The sequence below is a fragment of the Xiphophorus hellerii genome, chromosome 1 (assembly GCF_003331165.1).
Source record: "Xiphophorus hellerii strain 12219 chromosome 1, Xiphophorus_hellerii-4.1, whole genome shotgun sequence".
In the NCBI taxonomy this organism is placed as follows: domain Eukaryota; kingdom Metazoa; phylum Chordata; class Actinopteri; order Cyprinodontiformes; family Poeciliidae; genus Xiphophorus; species Xiphophorus hellerii.
In genome coordinates this window covers 28,879,431-28,896,657 of record NC_045672.1, presented here as the reverse complement: position 1 = coordinate 28,896,657, position 17,227 = coordinate 28,879,431, and the positions used below count along the sequence as shown (strand labels likewise).

Sequence of the window (17,227 nt, the reverse complement as noted above, 5' to 3'; positions counted from 1 at the left end):
GGTGATATTCTGAAGTATTTAGATGAACTGATGAATATGCATTTTTTCCTTCCACTCAACTTTCCATCCATAATTGCAACAGTGTGCGTAGACTTTCCTTAGCAATTACGTCTTATAGATTATTGTATGTTCTTAGAGTTATTTTTTTTTCAGCTAACTTAAAAGAAATGATTTGAAATGTATAATTGTGTGTGTAATGCATTTGACGGAGTTGCATTTTTGAGTTGTAATGGATATGAATGAGCTTTTCGGTGATATTTTGATATTTTAATTTATTGAAATCTACCTGAATGTTCTTACGACCGGCGTGTGATTCGAGCAACTTCATTCATTTTTCTTTTTCTTTTTTTTGTGTGAGATATTTCAAACTTCTTCCAGCGAGCAGAGCGGAAGCTGTGAGGCAGAAAAGCCAGAGAAAAGCAGAGAGTGACAGAAAGCAGCCGCGGCACACACAGCCCCGGCTCCCGTGTCTTTTCTCTGGCCTCTGTTCCTTTAATAAACTCATGGTTATCTAGTGTAACAAATGTCTCGCTGCCATCATCAAGTCCAGGCGAGGAGGGAGGAGTTTTTAATGTTCAGTTTGTTCTATGGATCGATGTCTGCTGGCATCGCCTCTCCCCCTCCGCCTGCACCGTGCGTAATCCACCGTACCATTACCAGAACGCCTTTTCTTCATTTTTACGCGCACATTTTTATCCACGGACGGAAGAAAACCACAACAGCCGCTCTGCCGGGACTCTCTGACTGACTGACTGACACACATCGATCAACGTACGAGGCACTGATGGACAAAAGCGGATGGTGAAAAGAGTCGACTCGCAGCCCGGAGGAAGAGGAAGAAGAGGAAGGTGAACAGAGAGAGCCCGCGGTTGAAACATCTGCTCCTCGCTTTTGAAAACGAGCCCTTTTTTGGATTCTTTTCTTTCTTTTTTTGTTAAAAAACGCACCGAGCAACTCGGGGAGGGAGAAATAGAGACTTAACACACACTCCGCACTCTCTGCTCCGTGTGCGTGCGGTTGAGTGTGTGAGCGCGCGCGCGTGTGTATGCATGGACTATCGTACAGACCGCATTCAGATTTCACCTGGACACAGTGAAGTGAGCTGCGACTCCAGAAAGAGAAAGAAAAGCAAAAATGCCACGGAGGAAGCAGCAGGCTCCCAAACGGGCTGCGGGTAAGCGACAAAAAGAGAACCTTCTTAACACGAGTGGGATTTTCTTTTTCTTTTCTGTGTGGAAACCGGTTTTAAACACAATTCAAACTTTAATCCAGTGGGACCCCCCCCACCCTCCTCCGCCTCCCCTCCGCCTCCTTCCTCCTGTGTGTCCCAAGGAGCCCCCAGCTAAGCAGGAATTTTGTAGTTTATTCAGGACAGAGTTATATAACTGTAAATAATCTGAACGCAGACTCCGAACAGCTGTATTTTCTTCAGGGACCTCCGGATGGGACCCATCAGGGTTCACTTTGGGCTCAGGTCCAATGTGATAACAGCAAGGTGGGGGGTACATGTAGCATAAAACTAATTATTCAAACAGTTATGGGGGGGAGGGGGGAATAATATGATGATAAATAAAGTCATGAGTTTGGTAAACAATAAATAAAATACATAACTTGATCTAATTGTTTTTCATAAACCTAAAGCTGCTAAAGTAAATAATACTGATTTGTACTTTAGGAATGATATATATACATATCATATTTATTCATTGTTATTCTGATTAGGAGGATTAGACTTAAGCAGAAACATAAAAAGCTGATACAGAACTAAGTGGTAGTTTTTTGCAGAATGTTAAACATTTATGTTATTCTCTGTCTTCTTGAGCAGCAGTGGAAGTATAATAATATGCTATTAGCCGGGTAAGTTGGGCTATCTGCTGTTTTAACCAGCGAGCAGCTTTTAGTTTTTACTTTCACAATTGTAGATATTTACAAAATTAGAATATTTGTTTTTTTGTAAGTGAATGAAAAGTGTAGTTCCTTTCTTTTAGCCAGCTGACTGGCAGTGTGCAGCAGCAGGCGGGGGAGGGAAAGGTTAAGGTTACTCTAATGTCGTGGGGAAAATCTGGTCACTTTGGTTCTTTCTCTTTAGCAGATCGTAGGAACGTATTCAGGGAAAGTTTAAGTGATTTGAAAAGTCAATACCTGAATACCCGGCCCATGTCTAAAAAAAGAGTTAAAGGCATAATTGTTGTTTATTTCTTCCTTTATCATGCTAAAAGCAGCCGCAGGGCGTTTATTCACTCACTGTTTAGAAACTTTTTCTCACAGCTGAATAAAAAACAACAAAATTTTTGAGGGTGTTTTGATTTGACCCGCATGAAGAAGAGAGGGGCTGAAAGATGTGCTGCTGCCGCTGTATCCGTAGCAGATGAACTCTGTATGAACTCTTCATAATCTTATGGACAAATGGAGAATGGGTTGCACTCCCTCACACACACACACTTACTTATGTGAGGTCTATCCAGGAGAAAAAGAGTAAAGCACACCTCTACAACACACTGATTTGTTTTGGGGTTTTTTTGTACAGAAGGCCACATCATTTGCTTGTGGAACTCACCATCTTCATCTTCTGATGCTTTTTTTATGATCTCATGTTTACAGCAATAGAAACAAAAATGTAGAAAAATTCTGACCACAGTCACAAAACTCAACGTAATGCCGCCTCTTTCATTTCCTGCACTCCATTTTTCCTGAAACTTCCCTTAAAACAAACAGCTTCAGCAGTGATGGAGCTGCTGGATTAAACCCAGATTGATCAAGGGCATTCCGGCGTTCTGAGGATGCAATTACTTGGTTGTGGTGCGTCGAGGAGTTATCAGTCTTTATTACGGCTGCGGATGTAGCAACCAGATGGCGATTGTTCTCTGCCAAATAATAGCATCTCTTTGCAGCCGCTTAAGATACTGAGACCCTTATCTGCTCGACACACTCTCAGTTTACACACACGGTCGCTCACATCGCCATACATTCGCACAGTAACTATTTTTTTTCTCCCCCCCCCACCTCACACCCCGAGGCTTCGGAAAAGCCGCCTTTTCTGCAAAACAATGCCCCCAGCTTTTATTCGGAGAACTTTTGAGAAGATGCCTAAGTGATCCCTTTACACGCTCTCAGCTGCCTCGCCTGTACTCTGGTAAATGTGTCAGCCCTACAGAGAAATAAGCCTTCCAGAAGAGTTTCTTCATTGTTGAGGTAATTGTCTCCTCTTTGACAGGCACATTCATCAGTGGCTTAATGGTCAATCAAAAGTTGGCAGGCAGAGTGTTTTCATTCTTTCCTATCCACTACATTAGGAATACTTAATCAAAATGTCTCCCGGTAATGGCTGTGAAGAGTTCATGACTGACTGATCCGTTGTCTGTGCCGATAGAAAATTAACAGCTCGGCACCGGAGAGATGTGGGCCCGCAGATAAACAAATTGTGCATTAATATTTCATCTTCAAGACCTGGGATGTGCTATCAAGCGGTGGAATATTCCTGGGCTGTGTTGTCATTTTTCTTGCTTTTTTTTTTTTGCCCCCCTCCCCTTTCCATCCCCCCCACTACTACTCACCCCTCTCCCCCCCCTCCCTCTCTCCTGTATTCTTGAAGGCTCTTTGCAGCTGTAACTCATTTCACTTGATGACTTTACTGGGGTTACAGAGAGTGACGACAAATTGATTACCTGGCAGAGCAAGAACGGAGCGAGGAGAGGCGCGGGCTGACAGTCATGTTATAATAATATGTTTAATGATGTGTGGAGGGGGAACAAGGAGAGAGCAGTATTGGAATAAGAGCATGGAAGATGCAAAGGAATAGGTTTCATTTTTTTTTCCTTTTTTTTTTTGTCTTTGGTGGCGCTCTTAAAGATGCAGCATCTCTCTCTTGGTGAAAATTGTTTTTTTTTTTTTTCCCTCCAAAACGAACCCCATTGCCAGTTAAGACATTTATCCTCCGGATTCAGCACCCTGTTTGCTTGTCCTTTTTTAAGGATTGTAATATCACGACCCTCCTCCTCCCCCCACCCTTTCCACAAATACCTAGTAATATTTGTGAATGCTTGCACAAGTAAAGGCCAGTTATTCACAGATTTACTTCCTTTGCAAACATGGTCTGTATGGTAATTTAGAATGCCAATTACTCACCGGTGCAGAATAGGCTGCACTAAAGCTTTGCTTTATTACTGGGCAGGCATCACAAAGCCAGAGGCTAACAGGCCGCCGTGTCCAAGATGGAATTTGTGTATCAGGTTTATATACGGTGTAAACACGAAGCCCTATAAGTGCTCGGGATGCATTTTTGAGTGAAGGGGGCCATATGTTATTCTGTGGCCGTGGGAGTACTCCCCTAACAGTTTCTTTTTTTTTCTTTCTTTTTTTTTACAATAGCTCCGTGCTTCAAGCCGTTAGCCCAATTTGCTGTTAACAAGATAAATTGGAGAACAGACAAAGGCATTAAGTGTTGCAGTGCCAGCGAGTGACTGACAGCAGCTTGTGGGAATTGGCTAGCAGAAACTCCTCCTAAGTGGTTTGTTCAGGAAAAACATCCTACGATCAAGGCAGATGTTGTTTATCCAGTTTAAGTAGAAAAAGGGAAGTAGGCTCGGGATGAGAAAATCTGCGGGGAAAGCAGCAGAAAACGTAAGGCCTGGAAATATCAGATTAGGACTCGTTCAGTTGTCTCTCTTTTTCTTTAGATCAGAGGTAAGGTAAATTTCAAAGAAGTTTGAGAAAAAATAAGCAGATAAAAAGTAACCTGCGTGTTTAGAAAACACTAGAAAACTTATTACTTTTGTTATTTTATTTTTTGTTTCTTTCTTTCATGTAAATATTCTCAACAGCTCCTGAGTTTGAAAGGACCTTATGTTGACTCTAAATCCACGTCTGCTGTGTCCGGATTGTGCTGGGTCTGTTGGGTTCTGAGATCGTTTGTTTTCTGTTCTCACAGCTTAGATTGAAGTGGGTATGATTTCACAAACAATTTGTGTTGAATTACAGTGGAAAGTGAAATACTTTGGCCACTTTTGAATGAAAATCTTTCAGTAATCTCACAATTCAACTCTTGTAAGAGACTTTAAGTATATTTTTAAGTATTTGCTCGAATGAAGCCTGGGCCAGCATTTGATCCTCATGCTATGATAAACATGGGTGGCATTCATACTGCTGCAAAAATAAGCAAACATTGATTCTTTCAGTTAAATCTACAATATTTATTTTAATTTTGATTGTGATACATAGATTTACAAAAAAATATAGAACTCTTGCTAAATTCAATTGTTGCTTATTGCACAGTATTTACTTTATTTTATTTATTTATTTATTTATTTTAGCATATTTGTTCTTTATAGAGTAATACTGGGATTATAATATGTTGAAATTAGCAGGTTATTAGTCTATTTGCTGAGATAGCTAGCCTGCAGTCTGCTGCTTAACAGTTATGCCAATGGTAGTTTTCCACCTGTAGTATTATAACATCATAACATTATTAGAAACTAATAATGGTGGTATTTTACTTTCCATGTCAGCTAAATTCAAGTTTGTTGTAAACACAGGGCATGTCTGATAGTCTTCTTTCACTCAGGTGATTGCAAGTGAGCAGCAACAAGCAGGGGAGGGGGAGATGTATTCATCTATTTTCTTCTGGTCACATTTGCACATTGTCTTGCTATATTACTGCCAGTGCCGTTAAGGTGATAGAAATTATGCTCCTTTTTAAAAGTAATTACTGTAAATGTGAGAAATGAATAAATTTTGCAGCCACTTTTATCCCATGTCACATTCCAACATTTGGACACACATAATTTTGATCACTTTGTTGTTTTTTTTTTGCATTTGTTTTATATTAGGATTTATCACAATTCTCCGTGGGCAAATTGCAATCACTGCTTGGAAGCAATATTCGGTTGAATATTATATTTCAACCCTCATGCATTTCTGCTATGCAGATCGATAATATATTTGACCACTTGTATGGACTCCTATTGCCCTTAATGGACAACCTGGTGTATATTTTTACTGTTTGAGGTCTTAAAGCTCACAGAGGATTTGAAACGGCACAGATAGAACAGAGCCAGAGAAATGTAGGTTAATCAGAACTGGTGTGATCATTTTAGAAATGGTATTGCAATTAGATGTTTTTCTGATATTGTGTGGGTCGTTTATCACAAAATTTAAAATTAAGAAGTTGTTTTTACTTTTTTATATTTGAGTTGAAATTAAATTTCAGATTTTAAGGCAGAATTAATTTCTGGCGTAGGTAAAGAGGATTGTTTGTTCTTATTTATCAGATGTTTCTACTGTAATAATCATTGCAAGTTCTGTCAAAACATAACAAATGACTCATTTATTTCGTTTTGATGTTTGAAAATCCTCTTAATTTAGGAAGGAATCCATAAAAACAGGGAGGCAAGCCTCCCGTTTGGCCTTGAAAATCATGCTACAGTTGAAGCAGTTTTAAGATGCATTTTGTATCAGCTCTGAAAAACCTGTTTAACACCAGATCACATACCTTTGGGTTCGTTAGTGTACTTCTTTCATAGCCTTAAGAGAACTTTAGATAAAGTTACAGGGGAGCGTTATCATTAGCAGTCATTAAAAGTGTGTGTTTTCTCTGAGCAGCATCTCTCTGAATTCATGTCAACAAGGCGGATGTTTTGTTTTGATCAAATCCAGCCTTGAAATTTTTTAGTAGCTTGTGAGCAAAAGCAAACTTTCACTTTGTTGCAAAGCTTGCAATTCTCCAACTTTCAAGCGCTCCCATAGAGACGCTCCTTAATAACTTTCTCCTCATCAGCTAGTTTTGTGTCTGCAGCAGGGAAAAAAAATGTAGCATGGAGTCAGGTGGCGTGAGGATGATCTCGGCGCGTTTTATCATACATGTAGGTGACAAGTTTAGATAGCGAGTGGTTTGTGGAAGCCTTTTGTTTGCGCGCGAGGCCAACGAGGCGGTGCGCTGTCTAGGTGATAAGAAGCGAGACTCCCGTTGCCCTCCAGCGCAGTGATCTCGCTCTCCTGTGTGGAAAAAAAAAACAGCCTGTTATGATGGGTCTCAAGGCAAGTTTCCTGCGCCATGTTGCACCTCTCTACAGCAACCGCTCATTCACCTCTCCTTCCCTCTGAGACCTGTACTAGTTTCCAGGCAAATGACACAATTTGATATGCCGTCGGAGGTGATTCATGTGGATAATGTTTCCGTGTGATCATTGCTGCAGAAAAGCCACTATTTCTTGTTATGTTTTTCTTTTTTTTCCCTCTCTTTTACTCATTAAGCCTGACAATAACTGGAATATTGGGAGAGTTTATTGCGGGGAGGCTGAAACTCATTATTTCTGCCAGACATTCCAAGTACAAAAGAAATTATGTTATGGTATTTTGTCGAGGTCCCTACAGATATAATGATTTACAGAGGAATATGGGGAGGAGACTTTATAGCTTAGATTGTTCATTTATGTGGATTTAGAGGATAAGAGTGCAAGGCAAGCTTGCAGTTAATACAGTAGCACAGTGGGCCTGCTATTGATTTCCACAGAGCAGGTATGGTTTGTCGTGGTTTATGGTAAAACTCACTGCAGCTCATATGCTTTGTGTTATTCCAGTGATATTCATTTCCCACTACAGTTTAGAACTTGGTAATTTATATCCTCTGCAGTTGTGTCAACACATAATCTGTGTCCATACAAAGTTGAGATGATTTAAGTGAAGACATCCATCTTGTAGTAGTTGACCTACATGCGTAGTCAGGCAGAGGGCATGTATGCAGGCCATATGGTTTGGAGGTTTCTCGAAAACAATCACAGCCGGATCAGGTTAGCCTAACCGGAGATGTCTTTCTGAAAGAGGTCCTTAGGAGCTTTAAAAATCAGGCCTCTCTGATTTCAGACAGGCAGCGAACGGGCTGCCGTTCCTCTTGTGCTTTCATTCAAATGGAAGAACGCTGAATGCATTTCTCCAAACTGTAATTAAAATAATCAGGATTTCAATCTAAAAAAAAAAAAGCATGGACCAGTTACCTTTAGTAAGCATGCCAAGCTTTTAAAAATACCCACGGCATTTAAAATCACAAGTTTTCCATCATGCTGTTCCTACAGTTCTTTTATGAAAGTGCCAGAGGAAGTTTTCTTCTTGTTTGGAGCAGATTTGCCCTGGACTGAACCTCCCTTACCTGTTTCGGCTAAGCGTGTAATAAAAAGAAATTTTAACATCATGATTAGGCTCACTGTGTGCAAATTTATCACAGTTCTAAATATTAGTTTTGCTAAAATGTGTTAAAATGATGCGAGGAGTGTTATTAGAAGCTGAAGTTAATGCACAAGAGCAGCTTAAATGTAATCAGTTTTATTTTTATTATTAGTAGCAGTAGCGGTGGAAGTAATAATACCATATAGTATGTTATTTATATTAACAGTCAAATTACCTTTGTTTAATGATGTCACAGACAATTACAGTCTGCAGCTGAACACACAGAGCTCCCTGCATTGAGACTGTTGAGTTTATATGAGCAAAGAGGAAACTCTAAGCTGTTTCATTAGCTTTTAAATATCTTATATGTGCAGTTCATTTATGCGAAGAGCTTTTCTTGTGGAGGACTGCAGGAAGTTTTGTCTTTGTCTCTTTGATGAATTAATGCGATTAACAAAATGGAGGTAATTCAGCTAAAAAAAAAAGTGTATTATCTTGGAGTATAAGCAGACCCTTGGTAATTCTGGCAAGCTGGGAAGAAATCCAACAGGCACAGCTAGTTTATTTGTGTAGGACATTTTAGCAACAAGCAATTCAAGCTGCTTTACATGACGAGGAAACAAGAAACTTCATCTTTCCTCAAATGTCGTCATCAGAATGATCAAAAATTATCATAAAATATTGGAATGAAGACTGAGTTTAATCTATGTTCCAGTTATTAAGACAAATACCACCACATACATCCAAACAGAAATAACTCACCTTGTAGCTGTTTAGTGGCAGCGGACCATTCCTGTAGTTTATGTACGTACCTCGTGAAGGCAAACTGAATTTTAATAGTCTTCCTTGGCAGTTATAAAGTCTAAAATGCTGCTGTGTTTAACATTTAGCACTCATTGGTGGTTGAAATGTCTGTTATATGCTCAGAGATACTGCGTTTAATAGATCAGAAAAAAATTGGAGTGTGTAAAATCATTGTTATTATATATGCTTTTAATGGTGATTTAATTTTAAAGTGATTACACAACAGTCGTGAATAGTTTAATACTTGGTTTCAGGAAACTATTAGTCATTCCTGTGCATTTCTGTAGTTAACCAGAAGTAATGTTGGTTATTTGAAAAGTTATGGGTGGAAGCTAAAGGAATGCCTCCCATTAATGTTATTACTAACTTGGCATTTCTATTATGCACCTGACTGCAGAATTGTTACATCAGCAGATAGCTCTGCTAACGACCAGTTAATAAAAGTTTTTTTGACTCTGTGTTATTCCACACAGACATCAACAAATTCAAAATATTGTAAAGCTCTGCAAAAATAAATCTGTTGATTGGAAAAACTTCCAAAATGAGCCGGGGGCATCTGGCTCATTTTTCTTGAGCCAGATGCCCCAGCTCAAGGAAAATGGCTTGTTATTAATTTTCCTTGAGCCAAGTTATAGATAACATTTTTATAATGTAATTTAGCAGCAATAATTAGAAATTGCTGCTATCCTGTGCTAAATTTAAGGAATGAAATCATGTTACACATTCATTTTTATTTTTACTGTTACCCTGAGAATTTCACCCCAGCCTATTCCTACTGCTAAAGTTAAACTTCACCTGATGCACGGCGATGTTAAACTTCTGCTAATGAACGTGACATTTCTCTTTAATACGCCACCGCCTAAAGACGGAGAAAACATTAATCTTAAGTTATCCGGCGGTGTACCTGATTTGCTTCTTATCAAATCCTTAATGAGCTTCAATTAAGATTTATTATGCAAATTAACCCTCAGCTGCTGCAGACTGCGGGAGCAGGAGCTATGACAATATTGTGCTAATGGCGTGATCTGTAACAATTACAAAGGTAAACTGCCGTCGCACTGCATGCTCCGCGAGTCTCTGGGAGGTCAGACTGCTAAATATGCAGTCAGGTGTTGTGGAGGTTTGGAAAATTATTTATCAAGTCTTTGCTGAGGTGCATTGTCGAAATCAGCAGATCTAATTGTGAGTATTAAATTGCACATACAAAATACACACCAAATCTAGGATGTCTTTCTCTTATTATTAATGAAAAATAGAATAGCTTATTGGACTAGCAGTGACGACGTTTTTTCTAATTGTTGTGTTTTAATAAGCAATAAATACCAACTCCCAACCAGTATGGGTTTTCTGATTGCTATGGTTACCACAAATGATGAGGTCACAGCCAGTCTCTGTGCTGCTGGACGTTTTACTCTTCCACTGTATGAAGTTGTGAACCTTGCACCTTTTGTAACTTCATTTAGCACCAAGCTGATGGCTTCCTGACAGCTTTATGGCCGACATGTTTTACGAGTCGTCATGCAGTACAATTACATGGAAGCTAATTTGATGAATCCAGTCAATGTTCCAGCGTTGCTGTTCACCTCGATGGCCTCTGATCGTCTGTCTCTCTCTTCTGGGGTCAAACAGAGGCTTTCACTCTCTGTACAATCCAGCCACTCTCTGGCAGCGAAAAAAATGTCTCCCACATTATGCCTTTTAATACTGCCAAGCTGCCTTTGGTGAAACTAAGTCCTGTGATAGAGATCATCAACCAGTTATAGCAGAACAATGGCACCAAATCAGCAGGTCGCCCTTGAAAGTGAAAACTCATGTCTCAATGAGATTTAGCGGTATAAGTAAAGGTGAAAAAAATAACTCTGTAAAACTTTCTTCTTCTTGTTATAGCTCTGGAAAAAATGTAAGACACCACTTAAAATAATTGGTTTCTCTGATTTAACTTTTTATAGATATATGTTGAATGAATATTGTTCTTTTATTCTATGAACTACTGATGACATGTCTCTGAAATTCCAAGCAAAATTTAGCACTTATTTGCAGAAAATGACAAATGATCAAAATAATAAAAAAATGCACCTCAAATAATGCAAAGAAAACAAGTTCATATTAATTTAGAAACAACAATACTAATGTTTTAACTCAGGAAGAGTTAAGAAATCAACGTTTGGTGGAATAAACAAGAGGTTTTCAATGGGGTTCAGTACAGTTGTCTCTTAATATTTTTCCAGAGATGTATATATAAAATTTGAATCTGTATGCTTTATTGAAGAAGCTATCTTGGGGTAACACAAACAAATAATCAAATTTACTGAGATTAAACATCCCAATAATATATCCTGAATTTATATCACCCTGATATGTATTTTATGATTGTATTTAAATTAAGCAAAACAAGTATGGGCTAGAGTTTAATGTCTGATCTAAATTTGTTATAAATATTTATCAGATAATTCCATTTAGATGTTGATTGATATATTTTGGGCTCTGATAAGTTATTTTATCTTGTATAAGTGTGTCCACTGCTTCGAATTGAAGCAGTGGACACTACCTTATTATTAACAAGGTAGTGTTAATAACTCAGAAGATGTCATGTGGCTTTTGGATATCAAACAATCACCACGTATTTTCTGCTGGTCTAAAGTGAATAAACAGACTTTAAATTAGTTTGCCAACTTCCTTTGACCAATGTCTTAGCTTTCAAAAGTTTGTTTAATAGTGAAGCAAAGACTCCAATGTGCCATAAAATCAGCACAATAAGTTATGTGTTGCTTCTCTTCTCTCTATAGAAGATCTGCTTTGAGGGGTAAAACTTCAGCTTTCTAATTAGCAGAGCTTTCAAATACTGACTGCCTCATTTGATAATTTTTGTTAGCAGCAAACAAGCTTTAATGTCAAACTGAATGTTAAGTGACAAGAATTAGTTTTTCCCCATAGCAGGGGGTCCAGTGGATCATGCACTCTATTAAACACATTATTATTCTGCCCCATGCATCTCTGAGGTGCACTTTGAATTCAAAATAAAGACTCTAATAAAATGAAAGTTGCCACTAAAAGGTGCGTTTTTTTGATAAAGTAATCCCTGAATGCAAACATGTAGCCTCTTATGTGTTTGCATAATAGATAAATTTCACATTTAATGTTTATTATTATTATTATTATTTTGCATTTGTCAAATAATCTATACCAAGTTGTACCCAGGTGTAATGTGGGTGCTTTAAAAGGGACAAAATGCCAGAATAATGTTAAAACATATTAAATGGAAATTCTGTACATCTCTTCTCAGATTTTTTTTTCTTTATTCCAGCCCTGATACCGAGCCTAAATTATGTCTGAGGCCCAATGTGGCTCAGTGTTAAGAAGCCTCTCCTTAGGGCTGTGCCTGCCTGTTTGTGTCTGCAGTATGTGCTGAGCTAGTCTGTTGAAACAGCTTAATTGATACTCATTAAACAGCAGTGACAGCTTAGGTGTCCGTGATGAATGTAGAATAATTCTGTTGTACTTACAGCTTGATTAAGGAGAAGCACACAACATGTCGGTGTTTTGTAGCCTATGGCTCGGACTCCGTGCTCTTTGCAGCTACTTAAAGTGATTTCTTGTCAGCTGCGCTACCTCAAAGCCAAATTTTGCAGTTAATCTGAAGCAAAAGTGAGTGAACGAAACAAACAACTTTTCAAACTCTGCTTTCTAATATAGCACTTATTTGCATGATGATTGAAAAAAGCTTTTCTCTTATTTGATTTGGATTTTAATAGATTGTGTGCAGAGTGCAACACCTACCAGTAAACTCCGTCTCAAAATGCGAAATATGATGACTTTTTTAGTGTTTATGCAGCACCGCTCCGGCATTTTCATACAATAATAAAGTCAATGGATGTCAGGCGGATGAAAAATGTGCATCTTGCATTATTTCAGTTAGAAATTAGAGGCAATTGGAATTGGTTCAAAATTGACTGTCTTTGTAATGAGTGCATGACGAATGGTCTAATTTAGAGAAGAAAATGAATGCTGGGAAACCAAAAATATTATTCTGCGGCATTTTATATGCCATGATATTCCATGAAGATGAACTAATTTTACTAAATACCCCATAAAATCTTCTCATAATATTTTTTCATATCATCATAGCTCACACGTTGAAGATCAGGTCGCTGGGGGTTGCGGTAGATTTTCAGCTTATCACGTTGATCTGATTTGCCTTTTTTGTTGTCTTTTCTTTGACAAAACACTGCATTGGAATTGTTATTAGCCACATGTTTCAAGGCCAGGGTGGCTTCTTTCAAACCGAAGCAAAAAGAGCCCTCTTCTCCATTTGGAGAACACATGAAAGACGGGGGGAATTTCCGCAGGGGATGGATTTACAACTTTATCCTCACATGATTAATATTACACAGGGAGGTCTTTGTACAGGAAGCAGCATGTCTAATTATGGCCCAACTGCGTCTCGACTGAGAGCAAACACTGTGCCAAAGGCTGCCGGTGGGGAGCACACCGCCACGTCACATGCATGGTTCATGTGGGCGTGGGGTGATGTCATCGTCACCCAGATTTCACGACGCTGAGGCCGCAACCGACCGAGCAGCGGCAGTGGTCAGGCTTTTAGTAAAGTGCATCCATCTGGCATTTGGTTTCTGGCTTCCCTGAAGCATTTTGGCATCTCTTTTTTCATTCTTTTTCAAGGTTACACATCCTCTACCAAACACATGATGATACCCCGTGACCTCACTGATGATAACTATAGTGTGTCTGCACGGTTAAGAGCAGATGCAGATTCATCACCCTCCCCACTTTTACAAGAATTTCAGGGACTCTGTGTCCTCCCACGATTGCCTGTTCGTCATATATCTCAGGCCAGACATCCGAGAGGTTGCTAGCCAGGCCAGCTATAAGTCATGTTGTCTATCAAGATGGGAGCATGTTTCTCTTGATTTTCAGCTGTTACTTGTAAACCAGAACAGCATTCTTAAGATTAACTGAGTGACAGTGAGGCCTCTAAAAGCAAACTATAATAGTGCAATATGTTACAGTCATATTTTATGGCTCTTAGTTTGTAAGGCCAAGTGTTTGTGTGTGTGGGTGTGTGTAAACAGATTGGATTAAGGATCTAAGGAGCCTGCATTGGCCCTCGGGGAGTGTAGAAAATAATGGTGTTGTGTTGCTGCTGTTTTTCATTAAGGGGGTAATGATAATGCAGGTGTACACATCACAATAAAACCTGGCCGGTCCTGGTCATTGTCACGACTGTGCCTTGCATGCGAAAAGTTTTTGTTCTTAAACATCCGGTCCAGTGGTGGATTCTTTTTGTGTGCACTGACAATGAAAACTTTTCACTGCTGGATTTCACAAAATTCTACTTTCTTTTAAGGCATGCTGAAGAAAGCAATGGAAAATTGGGTTTTGTTTATTTTTTAGTTGATGAGGAACATCACAAGAGGATCAAGATCAATAGTAAAGGCTATGGCAGTCGAGCTTCTAGAGGAGTAGCTTCTATGGAATTTGATTTGGGTGGCAAGGTGTTCAGGCCTAATTTTACTCATCTAAGCCTGACCTTTTCCAACTGGTGTTTTAATGCGCCCTTCAAGTCGTATCACTCTTAGTAGTTAAGCAATTGGTTGGTACTGTTGAGACATTAACAGGTCTCACGTTTGTAATGACCTAAATGAACATTTTCACATCGGTTGCTAGTCTGACTGAAACATAGAACTGTGGAAAAGGCCTAATTACAAAACTTTTACTTTTTGGAACTTTCAGTTTTACATCCAATAAAACAACCATGGATTATTTTTGTTTCCAACAAAAATATAAATGAGCATTTGTTCTAAAAAAAAAAAAATTCTTGGAGAAATACGTTAATGCTGAATCTCTGAGTCAATTAAACAAAGTGCTTTTCTTTTAAAGAACCACAAGTCTTTGTCTATATCTCTGCAGGTAGAGAAGTTTTATTTACTTCTGAAATAACCCAAAGTTACTCATTATAAAGTTCAGCTTAAGAGGAATTTGTGTGGTTATTATTACTACGATGCTTCATTAAACATTAAGGACTTCTTATGAACCATTTACAGCCCATGATCCACAAACATTTCTTGTTAATAAATGAAACACTCTTTAACGGGCGAAAATGCACATTTCTCTCAGGGTAACAATTTGTGGCTGAGTTACTGGAAATGCCACTTGATGGGTTTTAATGCTATGAAATAAAAATAGAGGAACTTTTAAGCCATGTCTATGTACTTTTATTGACACGTTGTCAAGAAACACTACAGAGAGCCCATTATATTCTGAGTCCTAAATTTCTGTGAGTCGTGCGGTCAACACTTTTTTAATTGCTCCCGAAACTCCATATCTAAATCTTGAGTCCATTTCAGGTCTATGACAAGTCTCAAGTCTTCAGGCTTCAAATCTAAGTCAAGTCTGAAGTCTTGAGTTTTGAAACTCAAGTTCAACCACAGTCTGAGTGCCAGACTCAAGTTCTTTGTGGTATAAGCTGTTCTGCAGGTGCAGACATAGTGGGACTAACTGCTACAATTGGGCTTGTTATGAGTCTGTCTGCCAGGCAGTGAGCAATACAGCAGTTCTGGAGGAAACCGCGTTGGGACCAAATAATTATCTTAACTATGCAAGGCATCGGAGAGACCATAAGGTTTTTATAGTGAATTGGGTCGAAATGATTGCTGAAGATTTTAATAATCACATCTGGTCATTCCAGAGTGTACTGGTCCTTTTCATAGGCAATTTCCTTGTATTTTATTTCCTAAATTACCCAGATATCCATGCAGTGTTCTCAGATGCTGTTAAATGTCTTGCTGAATGCAGGCAAACATATTTAAACAGTGGTAAAGGAGGCTAACTAAAAAGTTAGTTGCACTAACCCTAAAGCACTAAATGCTACCATTTACTATAGCTCAATGACACAACATGTGTTAGAACATAGCACTTCACAGGATCAAATGTATTATTGCATAACCACCCGTATGGTTTGTGCTTCAGGAAGTGAATGTTTGGAACAGAGCTTTCACTCATGGTTTCAGTTTTATAGTTCTTGAGTACCACTAACTCTGTGGCTGATTTTGCCTAATAGACCATGGTAGGACTTCGTAAAGCACGTAGAAAATCAGTAGATTTTCAACTGTTTGCTGTAGACCGACAGGTTGCATTTTGGGTACAGAATAAACGTCATTTGCTGCACCGCATCTCAGGTGGAGAATGTGAGGAGAGGAAATGGAACTACTGCATAAACTTTCTTCACCCACTTCAAAATAAGAGCATGAATATAACTATTTAACAGCCAATAGCCAAAACTTTAACGCAATTGTCAAACTTTATTCAACTGAAAGTTTACAAAACAGCCAAGTAAGTTAGTGCTGTAGACATTATCCAGAAAAAAATTTACTTTGGGGATATTAAGTGTGCCAAATGTATTCAAAATTAGAACAATTTTTGTAAATTGCTAAACAAAAATTAGTTCCTGGATTAGCTGAAGTTTGCCCACCTGTGTATTTAAAGGGCTGATCGGATTAAAAACATGAATAACTAGAAACACACCTGGGTTCAGCTCAGTTCCCTCATGTCTTTCACCAGAGCCATTTCTACAGAAAAGTTTGTTTTTAGGAGGGTAGATTTTATTTTAATTAAGTAATGATTTAAAGGACATTTGCAAACAAAATGAAAACTGACCATGACATGTTGTCTGTGGGTGGGAACATTTATCAAAATGGTTGATGTTACAAAGAAATCTTTCTAGTGGCTTTAAAGCATGATTTCAATGTGTCGCTCCATTTTTTGAAGAATAGATGTTTGTCTTGAAGTGTGTGTGTGTGTGTTTCTCTGTGTCTGCCTCCCAAATGTCAGTGATATAGAACTAACTGTCAAAATAAGTCGTGTTCAATCCAAAACCGCTTAAGGTGTCAAGGACACATTTTCCTCCCTCCCATATCCTGACAAACATTGAGTCAGCAATTGTCTGTTGTATTTTCAGTCGCGGTATCTCTCATGCTCCCACCCCCCAAACTCCTGGCCATTTGGAAGTTGGGAGAAAGTGGTCATTTTCTCTGTGGCGGTAGGAGGTCAGTGTTGTTGCAGTCAACAAAGCTATTTAGTGAGAGACTCAGTCTACTGGGAACTTTAAAGACGTTTTTGTCTGGGGGAATCGGCTCTCTCTGCTCTGTCTTTGTGTTCAAATCTGAAAGAACCTGAATTATGTGGGATTATTTTCAAGATTCTTTTTTTTCTTTCTTTGACACACCTTAAAACTAATCAGCTGTCAAATTTA

The 17,227-nt window shown here is 38.7% G+C and overlaps 1 protein-coding gene across 1 annotated transcript in view; it reads left to right on the top strand.

Moving 5' to 3' along the window:
• Positions 1 to 435: 435 nt before the first annotated feature.
• The window catches only part of tshz2 (teashirt zinc finger homeobox 2), a 54,463-nt gene continuing 37,671 nt past the window's right edge, over positions 436 to 17,227 (top strand). The window contains exon 1 of the mRNA XM_032558675.1: positions 436 to 1,174. Within this exon, the coding sequence (XP_032414566.1) occupies positions 1,135 to 1,174 (40 nt within the window). The 5' untranslated portion in view covers positions 436 to 1,134. The remainder of the gene's footprint in view (positions 1,175 to 17,227) is intronic.